General features: G+C 36.6%; 1 protein-coding gene and 1 pseudogene across 1 annotated transcript in view; both read right to left on the reverse strand.

Moving 5' to 3' along the window:
• SLC38A11 (solute carrier family 38 member 11) overlaps window positions 1-27736 on the reverse strand; it is a 70812-nt gene that overhangs the window by 24628 nt on the left and 18448 nt on the right. The window contains exons 4-7 of the mRNA XM_037850413.1: window positions 26188-26322; window positions 25174-25239; window positions 22157-22263; window positions 19955-20034 (exon numbers count right to left, since the gene is read on the reverse strand). Of these exons, the coding sequence (XP_037706341.1) occupies window positions 19955-20034; window positions 22157-22263; window positions 25174-25239; window positions 26188-26322 (388 nt within the window). The remainder of the gene's footprint in view (window positions 1-19954; window positions 20035-22156; window positions 22264-25173; window positions 25240-26187; window positions 26323-27736) is intronic.
• LOC119544483 lies at window positions 1734-4798 on the reverse strand (annotated as a pseudogene).

Here is a 27736-nt window from a genome sequence, read left to right on the forward strand (position 1 = left end):
GTCAAAGATGCTTTGGCTATTTTTCTTTCACCACACACACAAAAAAGAAGTTTGTAAACAATAAGAACCCCAAAAGAACATGGAGAAAGACCAACACATTATAGTTACACAAATTAGGCCACCTAGCAATCACCAAATCAGCGACATGTGACGTTCTACAAAGCCCAGACAAATACAGTAACTAGAGGGGGGCAGCATTTGGGGGAGACAAGAACTCAGGATCAGACACACATCACCCAATGCGTTCTATTGCATTTGCCCCGTTTCAACACAGTGAGGTAGGTTTGCAGTGATCCCACAGCATGTAAACAAAACCCCTTTTCTCCTTTAGCTACTATGACACTATAATCACTACTGCAGCAGGGTAGGACATTGGCTCTGGGTGCCACGAAGAAGCCTTCACTGATGTCTCTCTGGAAGCCAAGCAGGAAAAGTCCAGACATTTGAAAGGTTAAGAATTTTAGTCTTTGCTTCATACATCCATCCTTGGAGACACACACACACCCCCACTGTGCGTGGCAGGCCCAGCCTAATCCAGAGATGGATGGATCCGGTGTCCCAAGCCAAGTCCTGTGCCCTATGATTAAGAGATTACCAACATATGTAATAAGGAAACAGGAATCCCTTATTACATATATTGGTAACTCTCATCTAATCTTGGCTTCTTCTCTTGACCTTTAACCTGGCCCAGTCTCTCCTAACCTCTCTGCACCATCTTCCCATTTAAACTAATTTCCAATCTTCCAATAGGAGATCAAGTCATGGGGCGACCCAATTAAAACCTAGTCTCCCATGAAGGGAGGGATTTCAAGAGGACACCATGGCAGAAAAGCCTGCTCTAATTGGCAAATATGAAGTAGTTCAAGTAGTTGTTCTTTGTGGTGATAAAGCAACAACAATAAAAAAGTATTCCTGCTGTGCAGACCTGGAGTTGCTGCTGACTTATCCCTGAGACCATTCATGTGCCTGAGAACACAGTGCAGGAATGAGGGCCTTAGATTAAAATATACAAAAATACAAAACCAGAATATTTATATTAAGAAAAAAAGTTAAAATGCACAAGATACATCATTCGCACACAGCTAGTGCAGTTGGCATCCTGGAGAAAGTGGGACCCAAGGTGCAGTTATCCAAGGAAGCAAATAAATAAAATTGTATTGGCCCAGAAATGGGGTAGTGAGCTTAGGAGCAGTTGGTCTGCAGCTGTCCCACCAACCACCCCTTTTGCCTGTCATCACAACCCACTGCTTAGGATAGTTCCCAGCACCCTGACCCAAGAGAGAGTTATGAAACAAGACATGGAAAAACCTTTGTTCCACCCCTGAGATTCCCTCCCACAGAATGTATTGGCTCCCGGTTTGGGTCCATCAGACTGCTCTCATCTTTTCATTCTGGCATGAGAAATTTTTATAAATCCTCTTTCAAAGGAAAACTTCCCTATCCAGGCCACTGTCATAAAACTAGAGATTCTAGAGTATTTCATGCAGGCTCTAAGGGTATTTCTACCGAAAGCCCTCACTTGTATTTGGATAGAGCATGGTTGGAATTCCTTTGCCTCACCCCTCTCCCCCACCAAGATGGAAGAGGCAGTGATGCTATGGACCTCAGCCTGAGATACACAGCAGTGCCAGCTGCCCCCTACCCACCCTCTCCCACTTTCTCCACTCTGCCAATTGATGCCTGCTCCTTGGAACTTCCTAATTGCAAAAGGATTGACCCCATGTGCTGTAGGCTCAATTCTGGGCCTCTGGGAGCAGGGCAGGGCTGTGGATCTCTTCTTCTTCCTCCCAAAAGTAGAAGGGCTTTCCCTGTGAGCTGGGTGCCTGCTGGGCCTTCAGTGGGCATGAGGCCACCATATAGCTGATGCTTTGGCAGAAGTGACATTTTTTTTCGGCTAGGGTGGCAGCTTGCATTCCTTGGCATGATGGTCTAGAGCTCCACAATTGTAGCACCTGTCTCCTTTCGATCTGCGCTTCTGCATGTTCTTCCCCTTTGGCCGTCTCTCACTCCCCATCCAGAACACCCTACCAGGTCCAGTGACACGGATAGATTCCAGGCCCTTGGCAGTCTTCTTAAAGGTGAACTCCACTGCCTCACCCTCCTTCAGGCTCTGGAAGCCCTCCATGTGCAACTTACTCTGATGCACAAAGACGTCCACAGAGGGGTCAAGTGCGACCCCGGCACGGGCGGTCATGGACAGGAAGCTGAACCCCACGCGCACGTTGAACCACTTACAGATGCCCGCACCGTGCAGCGGCTATGGCTCCTCGGCCTCCCCGGCTGCATTCTGCAGGGCCTCCTCCGCCGCCTTGGCGCAGCCACCTGCAAACTGCTGGTTGGACACGGAGCCCCTGGTAGTCGCCTGAGTCCGCGGCCCCGGGCCCCTGGTCCGGCGGCTGCTGGCCCCAGAGAAGTCCGGAGGCAAAGGGGTGGCTCGGAGAAGAGGCAGCTACATCTTCCCCGGCACAATCTCTCATGATTTTTACCAAATTGAAGATAAGTAATTTTCAATAAATGTTTAAATAATGGGCACAAGTAAACAATTCCCAATTTGGGGTGCTGAAAAAGAAATTTTTGGCAAAAAAAAAAAAAAACCCACCTTATTTTAGTCATTGCTTTGAACAGATTATTTCTTCCCGTATCTTTCGACTAGATGCTAATACAGATGGTATTTGTTCCTCTTTTTCTTTACTAATCTCTAGATCAAATAAAGATAAAATAGCTAAATGGCTAAAAACTGAAATGTTTGAAGGGAACTAGATAATCCAGTAACTGAATAAATTTTGAGAAAGAATTATCTCCCCAACTTCCTCCAATGGACTAAGTCTGCTAACCTTAATGACATAGTGCAAGCCCCACAAAAAATGAAATAACTTCTCTATGGCAGAAAAAGTATTTAAAATAAAATGTTTGAATTTGTACTTAAAAACCTCAGACAATTTAATAATCAAAAGTAAATTTGTACATCCAGTTAAACATGGTTCATAGGCTGCATTTGCTTATTTTCCCTCTCTCTTGAGATCCCACTAAGGTACTACTAAAAGAATTTAAAAGGCAAATAAATCCATGGGGAAGGGGATAGTGACAGAGGAGAGAGAATAAATTTTGTGAAGAGGGAAACAGATGCTGAAGTGGTAACTGCTGAGAGGGGAAGAAGTTACAACCAATAATGATGAGAAAGGAGCTGTTTCACTTTGCAGGACCCAGAGACACAGGAGAGCCACTGAGGATGCACAAGGAAAAGGAGAAAATAAAGAAAAATGGAAGCTCTGGGATCCTAAATATAGGGTATTCAGCACAGAAAGAGGTAAAAGGAAAACCTAAGATGATAGTAGGACAGCAAGTTGATAAATTAATCTGTCTAAAAAGGAGCAAGAGGACAAAAAGCTTTGGAAGGGAGAACTTCAGGGAAAATAATAAAATTAATGGATTATCTTAAATGTTTGAGCATTTGAAAAAGGAATATTAAAAATTAACAAAACTAAAAGTTAAACTGGACATACAATTAAACATGGTTAAAAACAAAACCAAAGCAATTATTTTTTTTTAAATTTTTGAACATTTTCATTACCACAAACACAAAAGTAATAAGAATAAAAATTAAAGTGAAAAAGAACAATTAAAGTAAAAAAGAACACTGGGTGCTTTTTTTTTTTTTTTGCCCCAGTTTTTCTACTCATCCATCCATACACTGGAAAAAGGGGAGGGTGATCCACATGGCTTTCCCAATCACACAGTCACCCCTCATAACAAAGCTATTATTAACACTAGAAAAAAATAAAAAAGTAAGTGTATGAGAAGAGAAACCTGATTATTTAATTTTAAAAGTTGTGTTTTATCTCCATATATTATGGAGATGTAAGAAGAGGAAAGATAATTTGAGAAAGCTAAATACTCTTCCAATGTAAGAGAAGACAATAGTGAGAATCCAGAAATTGCAGTTACAAGTATATTACCCAGAAATACAGCTTAAAGGGTTGAAATAGGAAGAGGTTTGGTAGCAGATTGCTCTATTTCATTAAAAGCACTTTGTAATATTTAATTTTTTAAGAACATGTGAATGTATTCTTTTGAAAAAAGTAAACTGAATAAATCCCAATAAAAGCAGTATTGAAAAGAAGCAGGATCCTTCAAAATGCCTTATAAAGATTCAAAAAGTCATGGTAACTTACGGCAGATTTACTATGAAGTTCAAATCATTTTAGGAAATGATTCAAGTGTTTTAAAAATATTTTTACTATTTTATATACTAACAAAAATAGGTACTGTCTGATAGGTCTTTGAAGCCTTGGCATAGCAAGTACTTTTTATAAGAATGATTGCTTCTTTTGCCCTGAAAAATTTAGATGGCTGTTTAGTTATACACTTTTTTTTTTTTAAGTTTTTACAGTTCTATTAATCTTCTGGTAAAATCTGCACTATCATGGATCAAGTAATTGAAGAATCTTTACTCCTTTTGTTAGACACTTCATTTCTTTTTGCCAGTACCAACATTGGCCTTTGCAGTCCCCTTGACTTTCTTCATTCTGTTCTTGCGTTCCTTTCACTATTTTCTGGAGGTCTTTTTCTTCTCATACAGACCATGTCTTGCAAGTCTGTGTTTGGGTTCATTTTTCTTTGCATAATCCAAGGAGACATAAATCATGCCAAAGCCGGTTGTCTTGCCACCACCAAAATGGGTTCTGAATCCAAATACAAAGATGACATCCGGTGTAATCGTGTACATTTTGGCTAGTTTTTCCTGAATTTCTGTCTTAAGTACTGTTGCCTTTCCAGGGTGAAGAACATCAATGACCATTTGTTTCCCCTGAAGTAGTCAGTTGGTCATGAATTTCCTGGTCCAGATGGTTACCATGTTGTTCATGATGGCGGGTGATCCTCAAGCAGCCAAAGAGGAAAACTAGTTATATACTTTTAAGAAACTTTTTTTTTTTTTTGCAGGGTTGGGGAGTTATTTAAAATCATTTTGCAAAATTGTCTCAGTTTGGATTCTTGGATTCGTGCATTTCATTCAGTTTTGAAAGGCCTCCTTATCTTTATAACAGTTGAGTAGTAATAAGGCAGAGCAGTGGCAAGCAGTCCTACCAAATACACCTCCAGTCTTCATAGACTTATGAAAGCAAGCTTCAGTGTGTTTGCTTCTGATCCTCAGAACCTTAGACCCCCAGATCAGGAGGATCAAGTAACATCACATTTCTCTAAACACAGGCACTTCCCAAAGCTTACAATCTCGGCAGACAACTGCATTTTTTGTTAAGAGAGCCTTGCATATTAACCTCCTTAACTATACACATCTGAGAGTTATGTGTGGCACACCAACAAAGGCTCTGCGTTTCCTGCCACACCACAAGCCATTAATGACATCGACAGACCTGCCCATTTCCTCCAGCTGCCGGCCCTCTGCCGCTTCCTCACCCTCAGCTCACTTCTACTCTGATTCTGTTCTATAGACAATTATGGTTTACATGAACATATAAAGCTATCTAGGAAAATTCTTCTTGGGAATCACTCTAAACACTGAAATTCTTCCATTTTCTTAAAACACATTTTTCTTTTTTAAAGCTAATCTTGAATTAAAATTTATATAACACTTTATGCTGATTTTTGTCAAAACATAATTTTGTGGGTTTTAAAAATATGAATCATATAAAAAGCTAGCATGGCTTGGCACCATATGCATCACAAGTTCTTCCATTTTAGTATTAGGGACACCAACTTGTTTTGATTCTTATTCTGTAACCTACTGTCTTTTTTCAGTATTGGTTCCAGTTCCTCTGCTAACTCTTTAAAAATCGGTGTTAACAGTGCTTTCCTCTTTGGGTTTGGATTGAAAGGGCAGAGAATGAGTTGGGGAGGAAGGATTTCACTTTTTTAATATACTGAGCAATTGTTAAAATTATGGGTGAGTTGACATCTGAAATTATATTTATTTTAATATAAATTCACATGATATTTTAACTCTATTTAGAGAAAAACAGAATAGATAGCCCCTCCCCGAAAAAACCACACACACAAAAACTAAAAAAAAAACAACCCATAATTCTAACAATTAGTCTTCTGCTTGCTTAGATCACATCTCTTATATGCTACACCTGTGCAATCTTGTGTCACACCAGATTATCCCTAAACTCCAGAGTTTTATTTTCAAAGCTCCAGGTGACTTCTTTCCTTTTCCTCTTCCCACTCCACCAAGAGTTTCTTACAGTCAAGATAGTAAACCATGAAAAACTTACTATATTTTTCCTCGATCTGCTTTTTCTTCTAACCTAATTAATAACTTAAAAAGAATTAAGGCTCTTCCTCTGTTTCCTTAGCATCCTGCTCATAATTCAATTAAATATCCTACTGAGATGACCTTTCATTCATTTATTCATGCCCCTTCTCTACTCATAAGCTATCAGGGATCTGCAGAAAGGGATTGTGCAGGCACCTTTACTTTTATATGCTAAGTTCCCCAACCATTGCTAAAGTACCCTTTCCCTCCAAGTCCCTTGTGGTGTTAAAACATAGCACTGCTTCTACTTTTTTTTTTTTTTTTTTTTTTTCCATCATTTTATTGAGATATATTCACATACCACGCAGTCATACAAAACAAATTGTACTTTCGATTGTTTACAGTACCATTACATAGTTGTACATTCATCACCTAAATCAATCCCTGACACCTTCATTAGCACACACACAAAAATAACAAGAATAATAATTAGAGTGAAAAAGAGCAATTGAAGTAAAAAAGAACACTGGGTACCTTTGTCTGTTTGTTTCCTTCCCCTACTTTTCTACACATCCATCCATAAACTAGACAAAGTGGAGTTTGGTCCTTATGGCTTTCCCAATCCCACTGTCACCCCTCATAAGCTACATTTTTATACAACTGTCTTCGAGATTCATGGGTTCTGGGTTGTAGTTTAATAGTTTCAGGTATCCACCACCAGCTACCCCAATTCTTTAGAACCTAAAAAAGGTTGTCTAAAGTGTGCGTAAGAGTGCCCACCAGAGTGATCTCTCGGCTCGTTTTGGAATCTCTCTGCCACTGAAGCTTATTTCATTTCCTTTCACATCCCCCTTTTGGTCAAGAAGATGTTCTCCATCCCACGATGCCGGGTCTACATTCCTCCCCGGGAGTCATATTCCACGTTGCCAGGGAGATTCACTTCCCTGGGTGTCTGATCCCACGTAGGGGGGAGGGCAGTGATTTCACCTTTCAAGTTGGCTTAGCCAGAGAGAGAGGGCCACATCTGAGCAACAAAGAGGCATTCAGGAGGAGACTCTTAGGCACAAATACAGGGAGGCCTAGCCTCTCCTTTGCAGCAACCGTCTTCCCAAGGGTAAAACTTATGGTAGAGGGCTCAACCCATCAAACCACCAGTCCCCTATGTCTGTGGTCATGTTAGCAACCATGGAGGTGGGGTAGGCGAATACCCCTGCATTCTCCACAGGCTCCTCAAGGGGGCACTACATCTTTTTTTTTTTTTTTTTTTCTTGTTTTTCTTTTTTCTTTTTTTTTTTTTTTTAACTTTCCCTTCTTTTTTAAATCAACTGTATGAAAAAAAAGTTAAGAAGAAAACAAACATACAATAAAAGAACATTTCAAAGAGACCATAACAAGGGAGTAAGAAAAAGACAACTAACCTAAGATAACTGCTTAACTTCCAACATGTTCCTACTTTACCCCAAGAAAGTTACATAATATAGCAACATTTCAGTGAACTTGTTCCTACTACATCCATCAGAAATTAACAGACCATAGTCATTTCTGGGCATCCCCAGAACGTTAAATAGTTTATCTGTTCTTCTTGGATTATTGTTCCCCCTTCCTTAATTGCTCTCTATTGTTAGTTCCCCTACATTCTACATTATAAACCATTTGTTTTACATTTTTCAAAGTTCACATTAGTGGTAGCATATAATATTTCTCTTTTTGTGCCTGGCTTATTTCGCTCAGCATTATGTCTTCAAGGTTCATCCATGTTGTCATATGTTTTACCAGATCGTTCCTTCTTACTGCCGCGTAGTATTCCATCGTGTGTATATACCACATTTTATTTATCCACTCATCTGTTGAAGGACATTTGGGTTGTTTCCATCTCTTGGCAATTGTGAATAATGCTGCTATGAACATTGGCGTGCAGATATCTGTTCGTGTCACTGCTTTCCGATCTTCCGGGTATATACCGAGAAGTGCAATCGCTGGATCGAATGGTAGCTCTATATCTAGTTTTCTAAGGAACTGCCAGACTGACTTCCAGAGTGGCTGAACCATTATACAGTCCCACCAACAATGAATAAGAGTTCCAATTTCTCCACATCCCCTCCAGCATTTGTAGTTTCCTGTTTGTTTAATGGCAGCCATTCTAACCGGTGTTAGATGGTATCTCATTGTGGTCTTAATTTGCATCTCTCTAATAGCTAGTGAAGCTGAACATTTTTTCATGTGTTTCTTGGCCATTTGTATTTCCTCTTCAGAGAACTGTCTTTTCATATCTTTTGCCCATTTTATAATTGGGCTGTCTGTACTATTGTCACTGAGTTGTAGGATTTCTTTGTATATGCACGATATCAGTCTTTTGTCAGATACATGGTTTCCAAAAATTTTTTCCCATTGAGTTGGCTGCCTCTTTACCTTTTTGAGAAATTCCTTTGAGGTGCAGAAACTTCTAAGCTTGAGGAGTTCCCATTTATCTATTTTCTCTTTTGTTGCTTGTGCTTTGGGTGTAAAGTCTAGGAAGTGGCCTCCTAATACAAGGTCTTGAAGATGTTTTCCTACATTATCTTCTAGGAGTTTAATGGTACTTTCTTTTATATTGAGATCTTTGGTCCATTTTGAGTTAATTTTTGTGTAGGGGGTGAGGTAGGGGTCCTCTTTCATTCTTTTGGATATGGCTATCCAACTCTCCCAGCCCCATTTGTTGAAAAGACCATTATGGCTCAGTTCGGTGACTTTGGGGGCCTTATCAAAGATCAGTCGGCCATAGATCTGAGGGTCTATCTCTGAATTCTCAATTCGATTCCATTGATCTATATGTCTATCTTTGTGCCAGTACCATGCTGTTTTGGCAACTGTGGCTTTATAATAAGCTTCAAAGTCAGGGAGTGTAAGTCCTCCCACTTCGTTTTTTTTTTTTAGAGTGTCTTTGGCAATTCGAGGCATCTTCCCTTTCCAAATAACTTTGATAACTAGCTTTTCCAAGTCTGCAAAGTAGGTTGTTGGAATTTTGATTGGGATTGCATTGAATCTGTAGATGAGTTTCGGTAGAATTGACATCTTAATGACATTTAGCCTTCCTATCCATGAACATGGAATATTTTTCCATCTTTTAAGGTCCCCTTCTATTTCTTTTAGTAGAGTTATGTAGTTTTCTTTGTATAGGTCTTTTACATCTTTGGTTAAGTTTATTCCTAGGTACTTGATTTTTTTAGTTGCTATTGAAAATGGTATCTTTTTCTTGAGTGTCTCTTCAGTTTGTTCATTTCTAGCATATAGAAACATTACTGACTTATGTGCATTAATCTTGTATCCCGCTACTTTGCTAAATTTGTTTATTAGCTCTAGTAGGTGTATCGTTGATTTCTCAGGGTTTTCTAGATATAAGATCATATCATCTGCAAACAATGACAGTTTTACTTCTTCTTTTCCAATTTGGATGCCTTTTATTTCTTTGTCTTGCCGGATTGCCCTGGCTAGCACTTCCAGCACAATGTTGAATAACAGTGGTGACAGCGGGCATCCTTGTCTTGTTCCTGATCTTAGAGGGAAGGCTTTCAGTCTCTCACCATTGAGTACTATGCTGGCTGTGGGTTTTTCATATATGCTCTTTATCATGTTGAGGAAGTTTCCTTCAATTCCTACCTTTAGAAGTGTTTTTATCAAAAAGGGATGTTGGATTTTGTCAAATGCTTTTTCAGCATCTATTGAGATGATCAATTGATTTTTCCCTTTCGAGTTTTTAATGTGTTGTAATACATTGATTGTTTTTCTTATGTTGAACCATCCTTGCATGCCTGGAATGAACCCCACTTGGTCATGGTGTATGATTTTTTTAATGTGTCTTTGGAATCGATTTGCAAGTATTTTGTTGAGGATTTTTGCATCTATATTCAATAGGGAGATTGGCCGGTAGTTTTCCTTTTTTGTAGCATCTTTGCCTGGTTTTGGTATTAGATTGATGTTAGCTTCATAAAATGAGTTAGGTAGTGTTCCATTTTTTTCAATGTTTTGAAAGAGTTTGAGTAAGATTGGTGTCAGTTCTTTCTGGAAAGTTTGGTAGAATTCCCCTGTGAAGCCATCTGGCCCTGGGCATTTATTTGTGGGAAGATTTTTGATGACTGATTGGATCTCTTTGCTTGTGATGGGTTGGTTGAGGTCTTCTATTTCTTCTCGGGTCAGTCTAGGTTGTTCATATGTTTCCAGGAAATTGTCCATTTCTTCTACATTATCCAGTTTGTTGCCATACAGTTGTTCATAATATCCTCTTATAATTTTTTTAATTTCTTCAGGATCTGCAGTTATGTCACCTTTTTCATTCATTATTTTGTTTATATGGGTCTTCTCTCTTTTTGATTTTGTCAGTCTAGCTAGGGGCTTGTCAATCTTGTTGATCTTCTCAAAGAACCAACTTTTGGTGATATTTATCCTTTCTATTGTTTTTTTGTTCTCTATGTCATTTATTTCTGCTTTAATCCTTGTTATTTCTTTTCTTGTACTTGGTTTAGGATTGGTTTGCTGTTCATTTTCTAGCTTCTTCAGTTGATCCATTAGATCTTTGATTTTGGCTCTTTCTTCCTATTTAATATATGCGTTTAGTGCTATAAATTTCCCCCTTAGCACTGCTTTTGCTGCATCCCATAGGTTTTGGTATGTTGTGTTCTCATTTTCATTCGTCTCTATATATTTAGCAATTTCTCTTGCTATTTCTTCTTTAACCCACTGATTGTTTAGGAGTGTGTTGTTTAACCTCCAGGTATTTGTGAATTTTCTAAGTCTCTGATGGTTATTGACTTCTAATTGTATTCCATTGTGGTCAGAGAATGTGCTTTGAATAATTTCAATCTTTTTAAATTTATTGAGGCTTGTTTTATGTCCCAGCATATGATCTATTCTGGAGAAAGTTCCGTGAGCACTAGAAAAGTATGTGTATCCTGGTGATTTGGGATGTAATGTCCTGTAGATGTCTGTTAAATCTAATTCATTTATCAGATTGTTTAGGTTTTCAATTTCCTTATTGGTCTTCTGTCTGGTTGATCTATCTATAGGAGAGAGTGATGTGTTGAAGTCTCCCACAATTATTGTGGAAACATCAATTGTTTCCTTTAGTTTTGCCAGTGTTTCTCTCATGTATTTTGTGGCACCTTGATTGGGTGCATAGACATTTACGATTGTTATTTCTTCTTGCTGAATTGCCCCTTTTATTAGTATGTAGTGGCCTTCTTTGTCTCTCAAAACATCCCTGCATTTGAAGTCTATTTTATCTGAGATTAATATTGCTACACCTGCTTTCTTTTGGCTGTAGCTTGCATGAAATATTTTTTTCCATCCTTTCACTTTCAGTTTCTTTGTGTCCCTGTGTCTAAGATGAGTCTCTTGTATGCAACATATTGATGGTTCATTTTTTTTGATCCATTCTGCGAATCTATATCTTTTAATTGGGGAGTTTAATCCATTTACATTCAACGTTAAAACCGTGAAGGCATTTCTTGAATCGGCCATCTTATCCTTTGGATTATGTTTACCATATTTTTCCCTCTCTCTATTAATATCCTTTATTGTACCCATACCGAATCTCTTTAGTACTGAACCTTTCTCCAAGTCTCTCTGTCCTGTCTTTGTTTCTCTGTCTGTAGGGCTCCCTTTAGTATCTCCAGTAGGGCAGGTCTCTTGTTAGCAAATTCTCTCAGCATTTCTTTGTCTGTGAAAAATTTAAGCTCTCCCTCAAATTTGAAGGAGAGCTTTGCTGGATAAAGTATTCTTGGCTGGAAATTCCTCTCACTCAGAATTTTAAATATATCGTGCCACTGCCTTCTTGCCTCCATGGTGGCTGCTGAGTAGTCACTACTTAGTCTTATGCTGTTTCCTTTGTATGTGGTGAATTGCTTTTCTCTTGCTGCTTTCAGAACTTGCTCCTTCTCTTCTATGTTTGACAGTGTGATCAGTATATGTCTCGGAGTGGGTTTTTTTGGATTTATTCTATTTGGAGTTCGCTGAGCATTTATGATTTGTGTATTTATGTTGTTTAGAAGATTTGGGAAGTTTTCCCCAACAATTTCTTTGAATACTCTTCCTAGACCTTTACCCTTTTCTTCCCCTTCTGGGACACCAATGAGTCTTATATTCGGACGTTTCATATTATCTATCATATCCCTGAGGTCCATTTCGAGTTTTTCAATTTTTTTCCCCATTCTTTCTTTTATGCTTTCATTTTCCATTCTGTCATCTTCCAGGTCACTGATTCGTTGTTCAACTTCCTCTAGTCTTGTACTATGAGTGTCCAGAATCTTTTTAATTTGGTCAACAGTTTCTTTAATTTCCATAAGATCATCCATTTTTTTATTTAGTCTTGCAATGTCTTCTTTATGCTCTTCTAGGGTCTTCTTGATTTCCTTCATATCCCGTACTATGGTCTCATTGTTCATCTTTAGTTCTTTGAGTAGCTGCTCTAGGTGCTGTGTCTCTTCTGGTATTTTGATTTGGGTGCTTGGGCTTGCGTTATCCATATCGTCTGGTTTTTTCATATGCTTTATAATTTTCTGTTGTTTTTGGCCTCGTGGCATTTGTTGAACTTGATAGGGTTCTTTTAGGGTTTGTAGACCTATTGAAGTCCTTATCTCTACTTTATCAGATCTACAGCTTCGTGGAGTACACTTTCTCTAACTAACCAGCAGGTGGCGTCCACGAGCCACCTGTTCTCCACAAGCCAGTTCTCCCCTGCTTAGCCTTTTTGGTGAGTGGGGGAGTGAGTCTTGTGGGGCCCAATTGGTGTACCAAGCTTGCGTGTGTAGTTGGTGTTGCCTGCCCTGTATGTGGGGCGTGTTTCTGGGCAGTCGGGGAGGGGGGGTGGCCCTAACAATCAAATCTCCCTGATGATCCTGGAGTTTTAAAGCTGCTGCAATAGTCTAATCCTTCAGTTCAGTCCTGCCACAGTTTGTCTCTGCCACTGACCCACAAGTCTTTGGTATTGGCGTATGGCTCCTGAGACTTGCAAGTGGGCCCCTCTTCCAGGCTGTGCACCCCGGGTCCTCTGTTGAGGGATGACTGTGCTATGTCACAGGTGAGTGCCGTCCCCCCAGGGCAGTTCTGGGCTGCTGGGCTGTGTAGGGAGGCTCCCAGTCTGCTCAAATGATGGCTGAATGGGGCTTTGTTAATTCACACTGCTCCACCTTCCCAGCTCTGGGAGATTCAGCTGAGGTTGCAGGGAAGGCTAATGTCCACGCCCAGTTTTGTGGTGTGTGCCTGTTATTTGAAGCACTTCCGTCACACTGGGTTGTCTGGGGCAGCTCTGGGCTATGGGGCTGGCGATGGGCAGGAGTGTTTCCTGTCCACCAGGATGGTGGCTGTGAGCGGAAACCCCCCTTTTCTTGGGAAGTTGTGTTGTTTAGTGAATTTTCTCAGCCACTGGATTATTGCCTTTTGTCTCAGAGCTCTCTTAGTTCTGCTCTTGACTTGACGTGCCCAAATTGCAGTTCTTTGAAGCTTTCTGTATTGAGCTTCTTAGAGTAATTGTTTTAGAAAAAGCAAAAAGGATTTAAAAAAAAAAAAAAAAAAAGAAAAAAACGGCCCTCCTCAGAGATCTAATGGGTTATTGAAATGCTAATAGACAAAGCAACCAGGGCCATTAAGGAAAGGTGCACAGGGCAGAGAGATCAGCTTTGCTTCGGGATTTGCATATGCGCCTCAAAGCCTGAGCTCCGCCCTTCCCCTTTCTGTGTTCACCAGAACTCCAAAAATCCTCTGCTTTTATTTTGGAGTTTTTCGTGTTGTTTTTTTTCTATGCCTGTCTCCTCTCTGCTGGGCTGGCTGCTCTCAGAGTCTCTGGTGTCTGGTCTCAGTCTATCTATGGTTGGAGTTTGAATCAGTAGAATGAGTTTTCTATAAGAGCAGCCACTGCAGTTCTCCCTTCTCCTTCCCGGAGCTGACAGCCCCTCCTCCCCCGGGACTGAGCCTGGCAGGGAGGGGCGCGAGTCCTCTGGCCGCAAAAACTTACAGATTTCGCTGATCTCAGCAGTTCCACGTTTTCATGAGTGTTGTATGAAGTATGCCCAAAGACAGATTGCTCTGTGGTGTCCAGTCCACGCAGTTCCTGGCCTTTTACCTACTTTCCTGGAGGAGTAACTAAAACTTACAGCTCACCAGTCTGCCGTCTTGCCCCGCCTCCTGCTTCTACTTTTATATCCATTACACTTTGGGGCCTCAAACACGTCTGCCAACAATAGCCCTAATCTCTCCCCTCCCCACCTTTTTCTGACCCAACTGATGTTACATATTTTTCAAGCAGATGTGTTGTACTATCATCAAACATTATCTGCCTACACAGGTTCTGTTCTTAGGGCCGTTTCTCTGTTTTCACAGCACTCTGCCCATACTTCCATTAAATATTTTATTGAATGATCTTTGATAAGTCTTTCCCCCCTCCATAAACTATAAGGCTCTGAAGTCAAAGACTTTTTCTTCACAGCCCCAGTACCTACAAGAGTGATTGGCATCAGTAGGCATTTAATACATGCTTCTGATTGAATGACTATATCCTCTGGTTTTGCTCTTTGGTTATGAATCCTTGCCAGTGCCCAGCCTGGCTTCTAAATGGTAATAACAGACAGGTGCCAAACCTCACTAAAGCAGCCATCTGTAAAAATAATTGTTGATGCGTGGAATGAGTTCTTAACATTGAGCAGCCTAGGACCTTCCTCTAGCATCCCTGACACTTAAAATGACTGCACTAATCCTCCTTAAGAATGTGCTATATTTCAGATATGTTTCCTGCTTCATGTAGATTCAAGTAAAACAATGGTTCTGTGTGTTGCTACATGTAGGCAATCTGTCTTGTAAAACATATTGCTAGCTCTACTAGTGCTGTAGAACCTGACAATAGGTGGAGTCAAATGGATTTAGCAAATAAGTTAGCAAATTTTGCCAACGTAAAAGTGACCTCAGAAAAATTTATCTTAGACAGTAAGAGTTTATGCTAGAAATCTTTATTGTCTCATTACTCCAAAATTTTGGTCAGTTAATCTCCAAGTTGAATTGACTAAAACCACAAGGCACATGGATTCATTCTTCTACTCAATTGATTACTCAAAAATTCTTTGCTGAATTTTAATTAAGTTAGGTACTGTGCTGAACAATGGGTTTACCTTGTTAATAAAGGTTAACCCACCCCGGCAGGTAAGGTTAGGATCACCCTAACTAAAGCCATGGACTGAGCATGTGGGAGGGGTTAGTCCCAATGGAAATCAAGGCACTGATGCCAAGGGAAGGAAGGGAGAGTAAGCATTTCATGGTGAACACAACAGATGTCCACTTCAGGTTACAGAACATCACTGGTAACCTTTGCGAGTTTCATTCAAATGGTATGGGTGGAAGCCAGGTGAAAGAGAGTAAATATGTGAGTAAATGCCAGGGAAGTAAATTCATCAAATCTCATCTTTTTGAGAAAAGCATCAATGAATGAAAGTAATATAAGAAAATAGTGACGTGAGAGAGTAACAGCTCCAAAACAAAATCCTTTTAACTACAGGAGATATTTGAGAATGTTGTAGACCAAGCTAAAATATGTCAGTAATAGAACCAAGTGTACCCACAGAAGATCTTGAAAGGTTGGAATTTAGGATATTGTTAGGATGGTGATACCTGGAAAAGAGCTGGTGTTTTCTTATTGAAATAATAGGATCAGAATATGGAGAGTAAAATATGAATACATTCTGAGGCCAAATGGAGGAAATTTGAATATTCTTGCCCAGTAACCTCTATTTTTTTCAGAGATGAGATTATTATCGGAGAGTGTGTTTGGCAGAGGTTCAGAACTTGAATATTTTAGTTGGTTAAATATGGAACTTTCACTGTGGAAAATGAGAAAGATCAGCACACAAGAATAAAAAAAGCTTTGTATTTGTTAAATTTTCTTTATTCATCTTTTATGTATTTTCTTGTGTGTATATTTTATGTCTTTCCCCACATATGATGACCTTCATGAAAACAGGCATCATTCCCTTCCTCAGATATGCACTCTTCCTTTGCCTTTACCCATTTTTTTTTTAAATCCTGTCTTTATTCCTCTCTAGATCCTCTCTATGTGCAGCAAAAAATGATGGAATTTCAGGGTTGGAATGATTAAGGGATAAGGAAACTAATATTTTTTAAATTCTCTGGGAAGGCATGTTTTACATGCATATTTGTTCAAAGTATAGACATACTTTGTGGAATTATGCTTAAAATGCCACACTATTGATTAAAATACTATGAAAGAGATGTCATATGAAGGGAAAATAGTTGTAATTTGGGATGCATGATTATAATTTCCATTCTCAATGTAAAGAATTGAATATTAATGAGGCACAGAATGGAGGTTTTCACAATGATAATGCCTCTGAATCTAGATTTTTTTAAAAAATGTAAAATGGGAGAGCTGTGCTATTGCATTTTGATACTAGCACACCTGCAGGAAAGCAATTAAATAGCCTTGCCATTCTCAGTTTTAAGAAAGCAAAAGGTTAGAAACTAAAATAAAACTGAACATTATTTCCAAAAAGAATTGAAAGTTATTGGACTATGAGATATTTGAAACCATATTGAAAAGCAGAATTTATGGCACTATGAGTTATGGAAAAGGAAATTGAATTGTGTGCTTTATTTATAAAACACAACCACTAAAAAGGTGTTTCCATAGTAACAAGGTCAATACCAGTAACCATGACAGACCTTCCTCTTTTAGGATAGTGGGTTTAAAGATCTTTTTCAAATGCCACTTTAAAGGCTCTGTGGAAAAAGTACAGTTTTTCTGATCATTCATTTGAACCAAAAGCAAGGGAAAAAATCACATAGAGTATTGAATTTCTCATGTTTTATGGATTATAAGCATTTGCGGCCATCATATTTTCAGAAAGAAACCTGCCTGCCTAGTCAGCCCCTGAACATGGGATGTGATTAGCCGGACCGTGAATCTGAACAAACAGGAGTTGTTTGCAGTAGTGTTCAAACAGACATAAAAGGCAGCACAAATTTAAAAACGTACTTCTTTTAACATCTAAATACTGAAAGGGTTAAGTAAATAATCTGTTATTAGAAAAATTACAAAGGCTCAGAAAAAATATTATATCACCACTAGAGGAAGGTCAAGCAGATACAGGCCACATTTTGTTTACAACAGAGATAAATGGCTCTTTGGCCATAAAATCAATTCATTAATCCCACCAGGGAAGTGACTCTCCTTCCTCTTTCCTTTCTATCAAGCTACACTGCCTCTCGTGACAGTCATTTGTATAGCCTTATCTCCCTCCTAAACTGTAAGCCCTTAAGAGCAGAGGTATTTTATTTCTGTTTGGATCCATGAGAGTATCTCACATCACATTTTGCATATAAAAGATATTGAAAAAAAAAGTGGAAAATGAATCATGAAAAATTACCATATAACAGTAACTAACATAACACAAAATCTCCTTGTCTTATTTTAGAAACAATGTATCAGTTTAAAATGTGTACTTAGATTCTAATCTTTATAAAACCAAGAGGTTCTGGATCCTTGTTGCACAACAGAACCATCAGTTATTAAATAAATCCCTTACCTGGCTCCTAGACCCATGCCAGCCCAATCTCTGCAGGTGGTGCCTTGGCAGCAGTAGTTTTTAAAGCTACATGGGTGGTTCTAAAGTGAAGCTGGAGCTGAAAATCATTGCTTTTAACTCATGATTAATTTGTTTACCTCACAATTTCAACTACTCATGTTTTTTTTTTCTTTTTCTCAATATTTCCTCATAGTACTATATTTACCAAATGCGTAGGATCTCTTATTATGAACTTATGATTTGTTCCCTAGAATTACTTTTATAAGAATAAAACAAAAATTGTTTAGTCTTGTACAAATTAAATATAACCAAACATTATTATCTTTTGGATATTTCTCAATATACGTCACCTTTTTGTTGCTGTGAATTCAGCTTTTGAACACCAGAACTGAATATAGTACCAGTGTAATAGACACTAAATAATTGTCAGTAGAATGGAATACATACTTCTGTGCTCTTGTATATCTATCTTTCCCAGGCCTGTAATATCTTTTATGCCCTCATCTATCTGAAAAAAAAATTCCCATTCATCTTTTAAAACACTTGGATCATATTTCTCTTCTTCCAGAGAGCCCTCCCTGATCTAGACTACTAAGCACTCACTTCTTTGGCACTGCCTCTGTTCTCATTCATGCTTTTCTTTTCTACCTGTAAACAGTGCTGTCACTTCTTTTTCTTCATCTTCTTTTTTGTTTTTGTTTTTCTTGAATATTTTAATAAGTCTATTCTCCATATATGATTGCGAACAACTTGCAGCAGATGATGACTTACGCCTTTCTGTTCCTCTCCTCCCAGTGCACAGCACAGTAGTCGCAAACAATAGGCACTCAAAAAGTATTTGCTAAATGAAAGAATGAATGATCACACTGAAGTGAACCAGGTGCATTACAAAAACAATATGAACCAGGATTAAGTTATTTGAAGAGAAAATCAATATGAACATTATAGATATTTAGGCCTTTTGTCAAATGTCTATATCTGTTGAAAAATAGGTGTTTGCTTTTTCAAAGATAATACCCTTTCAAATACAGTTAGAGTAGATAGTTCATATTTCCAAATAAACTTGAGGTATTTTTGTAGCATTTTCCTGGTAAACTAAGAAGCCTGAAAAAAAGTGTATACAGTGGGAAATGAAGTAATTTTGCTGAACAGCAATTAATCAATAAGAAAAAAAGAAGTTACCTTTGGGACTGCATTATCTGTGATAACTATTCACCAGGTTTCTTAATTTTTCCCACAGCAACCATTCATCAAAGTATGTTCCTTGCAATGTGCTAGACAATGCTTTAAATGAATTTCACTTTGTCTTGTTTAGACTAGAGAAATATTTAAGGTATCATGGAAACTCCACAATGTATTAATTAACTGTTTATTCAATATATACTTATCATGCATTGTGGGAATTCAATTATGTTTTAAAGTCAACTTAAGCTAGTTTCATTCCAGCCTTCTCTAAGGAATATGTACTATCTAATTCTTATCTGATGAATCTTACCTGGTTCTTTTCTGGTAGCTTAGATCAATGGTACCCACAATTTTAAATTTCATGGATATGCAAGATTTTTAAAATTTGAGGAATCAATACCAAGTTGCCAGCATTTTATTTTGCCATATAATAACATTAAAAAAAACAAACACCACTAACAGCTATCACCACCAGTTCAGAAATCAAGGAGCATGTAACACAAAATAATTAAACAATAGAATCTTAGAAGGGAATAACAAGAGGTTTTCAAAGTGAATACATTTAGTTTAATGGAGAAAAACACCCACTTATGTTGCCTTTACTTTTCTCATTTCAGCCTAGACTGGCAAAATTTTGTTATGAACAAGCCCATCTCTAGGATAGATGTAGACACTTTCACCAGCAACCACTTTTCTTCCTGAGTGGTCTACTTTGATCCTATTTTTCACTATTCAAGATCCCTTCCTTATTCTAATTTTTTGGGGTAGCTGTTAAAATAATAAGTAAAATTGATTTTCATCCAATCAGCCATGCCAGGTCCAACTGAAAAATGCATGTTTCCTTAGATATAATTATTTTCTCTCAATTTGTCAAATTCTAAGGATAAATGATTATGATAGCACAATTACTTTGTATTTCTGTACTTACAGTGTGCAATATAAATATCCATATGAAGGCTAAAAATCAAAGACCAACAAATGCAACAATAAAACTTACATGTGTGAATCCAATGAAACTAGCCTTGCAATTACAATTCCAAGAATCAGCGTTATTAAAACTGTAGAAATAAGGGATATCTGAAAAAAAAAATGTAAAGTTATTTCCAGTTTAGAATAAATAATATTTTATTTTATTTAAAATATTAGTTTTCTCTCTTTTTTGCTTGATGTAAATGTATGCATAGAATTTTCTATCCAATTTTTCAGTAGTTTATCCTTAAGGATTGGTGTTGGTAATCGCAGGCACTTAATTTCTTATCAGATCACAGTCTTAGTTTTTTCCTCCCAAACAAGAGAGCAAGAAATATAGATTACTATACAATCTTGCAACTTTATTTGAAAACTTCTTAATGGCTTCTTTTCTTAAAATACACAAACTGGTAATTTCAGTTTATGAAAGTAAGAGTGAAATTATGTTTTCTTTTCCAAAAGGCCCTCTTTTAGCACTGACTTGAACCTTTTTTCTATCTGTGATTGTTTCTTCTTCTTCTGTCTGTATCCTACCTCCTCCCTCCCAACACAAAACTCATACACATACCCATACACATACATTTCTGGGGGTGCCTCTGTTTTTCCTTTCTGCTCTTTGTTAGTCTATTTTTTCTATGTGGTTTTGTTGTTGGGTCTGTGTTTCTAGGAATGCTTTGCTTCTTCCTCTCTCTATCACTTCCTCTACCTGGTTAAAGTAAAAATTAGTTTGTGTGTGATGTGCTCTGTGCACTCCTTACTGAATGGAAATGTATATTTCTGTTATTAGTTTTTGATGTATAAGCACATCTTAGACTTTTTTCTCTGATAAGAAAAAAATTAATAGAAAATTACTTTTACTTCATGTGAGTCTCATTAATCTTGTTTTCTGGGTTGTTTGGTCTTTAACTCTAACCAGAAAGAAGGCTCTATTATGAATGAGTCCACAGGATTTCTGAGGAACAGAGTGATTAGTTAACTTGCCCAAAGCCACACAGCTAGAAAGTGAGAGAGGCAGAACTCATATGCAAGCAGCTGACTCCACATCAGGGCTCCTAAATACTCTGCTTTGCTCATTGGGAGATTAATTTAAGTATTTCAGTATGAAACAATTAAAGAACATTTACAAAAAAATGTTCAGGTGTTAACAATATGATAGAAAAGTACAATCACTGCCTTGCCTTCTGCTCTCAGAAGATAACATTTATGTACATTCAACATGTGAAATAGAAAGTAGTCCAATCATTTTAGGTAATTCATGAAAAACTCCTTCTGCTATACGCTTGTTTATTTCCGGAGGACTGTTAGGGATGGAGGGTGGTGCTCCAAATACTCTGGAATATTGTAGCCACCCTGAGCTCCACCTGGAAGGAGTGACTTTGTGAAGCTGTGGATATAAAACATCCAGCATCACAGTGAAAAGTGAAATTCAACTGTTGGATTTTTCAAAATAGAATATAAAAGTATCATATGAATTTTTTTTCCCTTTTTCATCAGAATTCTTGGCGTCAGGTTTCTATGAAAACTGAAAATGTTAAGCGACATTGACATTTTGGATAATATATAAACATTCCTTGAGTATAGGGGAAATAAAACACAGCCAGATAAAGGCTAAATCTGTTCAAGTAAGCTTTGTGGTGAGCTCGGTAACTATTTGGTTGGTTTCCTTAGAAAGAGATCAGCATTTCTCTTTAACAATAAAAATTATGAAAAATGGCCAAATTCTCAATAATCAGTCAACCATGTGTCAATGTGTCAATCAACACACTGACCCTATATTCATTTAAATTCATTGGATGAAAATAAGCACAACAGATATTGCAATGTACAAATAAAAATACATTGTCATTGATGTGATTCATGCTTACTTCTTAAAGTTAGTCTAATTTTAAATTGTTTTAATTACCTATAAAAGAAAGAACACTTTTTAGATAAATTAAACTTGAAGTATATTTCATATTTTCCGAATTTAAAGGATGTGGTCTGACATCAGAATATCTACCTTAAAAAAGAGAAAGGAAGGACATATTTAATTCACATTCATCAACTATTTACATCAGTTCTGAAAATCAAGCCAATGATTCAACCATAGTTTACTCCAGCATGATCATAAATCATCTGAAATTAAAGATGAACACTGAAATTAAGAACTTTGCCATGTAGAGAGTAGTTTGAAAAAATTAATGCAGGTAACGAGGTGCATTTCTACTCCTATTTAAAATATAAAAATTACCTTTCCAAGCTTTGCTATATCTCGGTACAAGGATAAAGGCAGGGTAAAGGCAACTGTGGAAAGCACAATAATGAAGTGGCGACCAATAAACAAGTTTCCTGGATCAACTAAAACACAATGAATATTAGAAAGTGGTTATAAGTCTAAATAACACACTAATAACGTGCCTAAATAGCCAAATACTTAATTATAAAAAATGACAAATAACATTAAATACTACCTAAATGGCAAAAATTTTAAGAATAAACTCCAGAAAACAAGGTAAAAATAGAAATAAATCACAAAAATGTAAATACCAAACAACTTAAGGATGAACCTATAGTTTGACAAATGTTTTAATAATTTACATTCAAATTATTTTCAAAGCCTCCTAATCAGTTTCCTGCTTCTGCCTTCCTTTGTCCTCTTACAGTACAATCTTCACCAGCAACTACAGAGATCCTTTTAAAAGGTAAAAAACAAAAACAAAATTGAAAACCTCTAAAGGCAGAACCCTTCCTGTGGACTGTAAGTTACATGAGAACAGGGTATTTTTCTGATTTTTTTTTTTTTTACTTCTGTATTTCAAGGACCTAGAACAGTAAAACTTTAACAAAATTTCAAAAAATCAAGGTTCAGATAAAAGTATTTAGTATTTATCTATCCCTCCCTTCAGAAACAAGTGGTGTCACTGAAGGAAAGTAGGCAGAAACAAGTTGTTGGTTGGGGGGAAGAAGTCACAGGGAAGCTGGGGGAACTGGTATACATTGCACATTCTTGGATATCATAATGACACCAGTATATTTAAAATCATAGGTTCTAAATTATATGAACAAATTTATAGAAGAGAGTTTAGTTCATCCCTCTAACCCCAGAAAGGCCTATATTTATTCAAGCATGGTCAGATGCCTAGTACATGCTGAGACTTGTAGTAAGTTGGTGGGATAAAAAGTGAGGAGAGATAAGCACAGACAGGTGAAGCAATAACCACTCCAGCATCTCAGGGCTATATGCCCCTTGTGCCAATGGGGAGGACAGGGAAGCCTTTCTGTAGAACTGACATGGAACTTGAGTCTTTAAAACTAGTCTGGATTTCTTAAAGTGCATGCAAGTAGGGTGGTTTAAAGGGAAGGATGGGACAAGTGAATGAAATGGTGAGAGGCAGAAAAAGAACATGATGGATTCAGAGAGCTGTCAGTAATTTTGCATTCTGTGGTAGTGAAAAGATCTTCATGGTTAAACAGACTTGGGCTTGAATCCCAGATCCATTGCTCCCTGGATATATGAACTCAGGTAGTTAATTAGGCAACCCTGAGTTGAGAATCTTCTTAACTATAAATGAGGACAATCTAGAAGCTTTGCAGGATGGCTATGATATTATGTAAGTATGTCTGGAAATAGTAGATGCTCAATGAATGGTAACTACTGCAATCATTATGGCTGACATGGTGTTGCTTGTGAGATTGTGTAGCAGAAATAAGGCTAGAGAGTTAGGCTAGGGACGGATCATAAAGGACTTTTCTCCCTTGCTAGGATATTTGGACTTATCTAGGTAATGGAGTAACATCTCTTCATGGAATTTCATAGAGATGGAAAATATTCCACTATGTTGTAAATTTTCTTATATTTAATCATGGCCTACTTTTTGATTCTTAGGGGGATAAAGATAACAGTTAAAATATTTCCTGTAAAGTTATTTCCTATAAGACATTTCCAAATCTAAATGAAGACTCCTTTTAAATTATCTTTCAGATTTCTACCAGTGTGAATAACTAGAAAATTATTCCTTTTTCCACATCAATTTCATTGTTTTTATCTGTGGAGTTATGTACTAAAGATGTGGCAGTCACCCAACAGGCAGATGATATGGGACCACTTGCTCCCTGTGTCTTAGTTTTACTGAATCAATAAAAGATGGTTGAAATAGATATCTGATGAAAACACTGTTTCCAATAGTCATCTGTTTATGTACTTCAAAATTATGAAGTTGGGAAAGGCCAACAGATATTGAAAAATCCCCTTATTTTCAGGCTATTTCTACAACAAATTCATAGCGATAGTGAATCATTTTTGCCAGATTGTCCCAGAAATTCATAATGAACAAAAAAGTATTCAGATAGCTGATGATCATTGATATCTACCTATGACTGGATATAAACAATGTTTTTTTTGAATCAGTAATTAGATGTTATTCTGTGATTTTTTTTTTTTTACTTTTTTGAAAGAATTTTAGGAGTTCATTTGAAATGCTTTATAGTGCACTAACTTATAGTATATTTAACCATATATACCTGTGCAAACATTTATTTATTTCCTATTAAAATGCTTTATAAATATAATTGCATAAATAAGATTTTTCAAGTTAATCATTGCAGATGACTACCTAAACCTAAAATTTCCCCACTTTCTCCCTGTCATATCAGTACAAACAATCAAGGAAACAATGTATCTCCTTAACTCTTTGAACTATGGATGGGACAAATCAACAGACACAACAATCTAAATGCAATTACTTACAGAAGTATAATTTAACTGTAGAGGGTTCTAGAGTCTCATTTTGGTTGTGATAAAAAAGATGATAATCAATTTGGGGACCTTGGCACAGAATAAATAAGTCATAGGCATCTAATTAATCTGAATACTTTAGAATTAATGTTGAAAATTACAGTCTGTGTTAATATTAACTTGTTCAAAGTTGGCAGCTATCCTTTTAGATTTATTATTGGTTAACAGAAAATTCAAACAGAATTTGTAAGCTTCAAATATATTTACATGATAAAAGAATTAAAATTAGAAGGTATTCTAAGTATATGAATAGTAACATTTTTTTCAAGCAGCTAAAAAGACCTAAATTATACATAAAAGTAAATTAATAATTTAGGACCAGAATTGATCATGAGTGTTGCCAGATAATTGAAGTCTTCCATTTCATTCACTTGCGAATATTTAGTTTATAAATTATTATGAACCACATTAACTATAAAGTAACTATATAAAATAAATATATTTAAATCCTCAAAATTTTTATTTTGACTTACCTCCTGGTATTCTTTGAAGAACTTTGCTCAAAGTATCTCCAGTTATTATGTTGTAACTTATCATAGCTAAAAACATAATGAAAATAATACAGTTACCAATAAGCCATAACATATTTCATCCTGAATATTTTGAAAAGTAATCAGTTATTGCTTCCCAAATATTGGCACAATCCTACTACTTTCAAATATATATTGTGATTATCAATATGCATGATTTCAAAATAACAAGAGAATAGATTTAAGGAAAACAATCAATTGGTACTACAAAAAGATTTCCATGTCAAAAATGGATTCATGCCACACCTTTAAATATGAGTTTTGGTAGTCATTTAAAATGTGATTGATTTTGTTATTAAAGTTTAGTTTTCAAACACTTTTCCAGGAACATATATACTATATAAAGTGAGGAATGATAATAGATAACTGTAAAGGCACTAAAATATCTCTTCAATTGACAAGTCAGATATTTTTTGGAAATGTACTCAGCCTTCTGTAGAGACAAAAAGAACAATAGTTTGAACAATAGTTTCTGTAGTGTTGATTTTTAAAATTGAAATCACTTGGCCATTGGTGAATGTTAACACAAATTATTTAAGAAGTGCTAAGTAACAGCTTCACCATTACAGTACAATCTTTAAATAGCATGTTGGCCTTGTATGTGACATCCACAGATCCTTGGGTTTTCAAAAAATATGTTCAGTCTTAGAGGAAATTTATTCTTTGTCTCATTCACCTTTCATGTCAGATCATTCTATATTTCAACAGACTAGGGAAGCACAAACATTAACCCAAAGAGATTCACCCTCATTTTATTTCAAAGAAATACACAGAAAACAAACAAAAATACCAGAGAATAAGGAAGAAATGGTTCAGGAAATAAACATTTAATTTGGAAAATATTTCAGCTGCTAATATTTTTTAATGAGTACTTAATGACTATTAAAAATATTTCATTCAGAAATGGCTGTATGTTTACCCAAATAAATACAATAATCATCTTCACAATTATCTTACCTATAAAAGGATACAAAAACTGCAAAACAGAGAGGAGGAGATATCCTGGAAAACCAAAGGCTTTATTGACCAAAGACTGGTAAGTGTCAGTTCCAGAGAGGGATCCTCCTTTTATCAATAAAACAAGGGAAAAGTCTGTAGCAAAAAAAAAAAAAATTTATAGTCAGATTTCATTTAATGCAATGGATTTTCATGTGTAGCTTAATTCTGAGAAAAAGGGAAATTTTAAAGAAGTATTTAATGTAATGCTATAGTATTACCATGACAAGTTTTCTTTCTTTTCAAGTAATATTTATTACCTTTCATGAAACAGTGCTGTTTCTAGTTAAATATTTTTCAGTCTAGATGCAAATATCCTAAATATATCCATGCAATGAACTGGACATAAGTGGGTACATAGAATAAGAGTCCTTTTAATTTCCTAACAAAACCAGTGCAACAACTATTATCAGGATGTGGCCCAACTTTCAAAGCAATAGACTGTAGACAAACATTTCATAGGTATTCAATGTGTGAGGATTAAGAATGAAAAGTGCTGTGAGTATACCACATATTTTTAAAACTAACTTAGAAAAAATAGAATTAGGAGAACCAGGGTATTTGTTTTATAACAAATTAAAATTAGTAATTTTATTTTCTAGTAATTATGGCTAAGAACTTTCTTTAAAATTAACAATTTAGGGACCTCAGTTTCCCATTTTGGAGTTGAAGTTCAAGATACAATAGAAATTGTGTAATTAAAATGTAAGGTCTCTCTCAATTGTATAAAAATGTAGCTTATGAGGGGTGACAATGGGATTGGGAAAGCCATAAGGACCACACTTCCCTTTGTCTAGCTTATGGACGGATGAGTAGAAAAGTAGGGGAAGGAAACAAACAAACAAACAGACAAAGGTATCCAGTGTTCTTTTTTACTTCAATTGCTCTTTTTCACTTTAATTATTATTCTTGTTATTTTTGTGTGTGTGCTAATGAAGGTGTCAGGGATTGATTTAGACGATGAATGTACAACTATGTAATGGTACTGTGAACAATCGAATGTACGATTTGTTTTGTAAAAAAAAAAAAATGTAAGGTCTCTCTCTCTCGCTCTCTGTTTTTACATTTCACTAAATGTTTTTGAGCAGGTACTGCAAGGCACTGCAGTTGTAGTGGGTACACAACTATGTACAAGGTGTGATTCTTGCTCTCTCTTTTCTCCTTTCATACTGCCATCACAAGTGATTTCTTTTTCACCCTTTAAATAATTTAAATATGCATTAAAGTACAAAGAAGAAAAATGCAAATCATTGTAATAGGGTTTCCACCTTGATTCTCTTCCACATCGATGAAGCATTTTTCAAGTTCATCAGTGAGCTTCAAGTTGATAAATCTGATTGATCGCCCATAGACCTTAATATTATTTGTTCTTTCAGCAGCATTTTCCCCTGTTTATAATTCCCCTCTCTTTCAAACTTCTTTCTTGGCTTCTGTAACATCACTTTCTCTTGGTTTTCCTTTTATTTCTCTGGCCATTTATACTCTCTTTTAAACATTTTTTTAAAATTTT

This window comes from Choloepus didactylus, chromosome 9 (assembly GCF_015220235.1).
Source record: "Choloepus didactylus isolate mChoDid1 chromosome 9, mChoDid1.pri, whole genome shotgun sequence".
In the NCBI taxonomy this organism is placed as follows: Eukaryota; Metazoa; Chordata; class Mammalia; order Pilosa; family Megalonychidae; genus Choloepus; species Choloepus didactylus.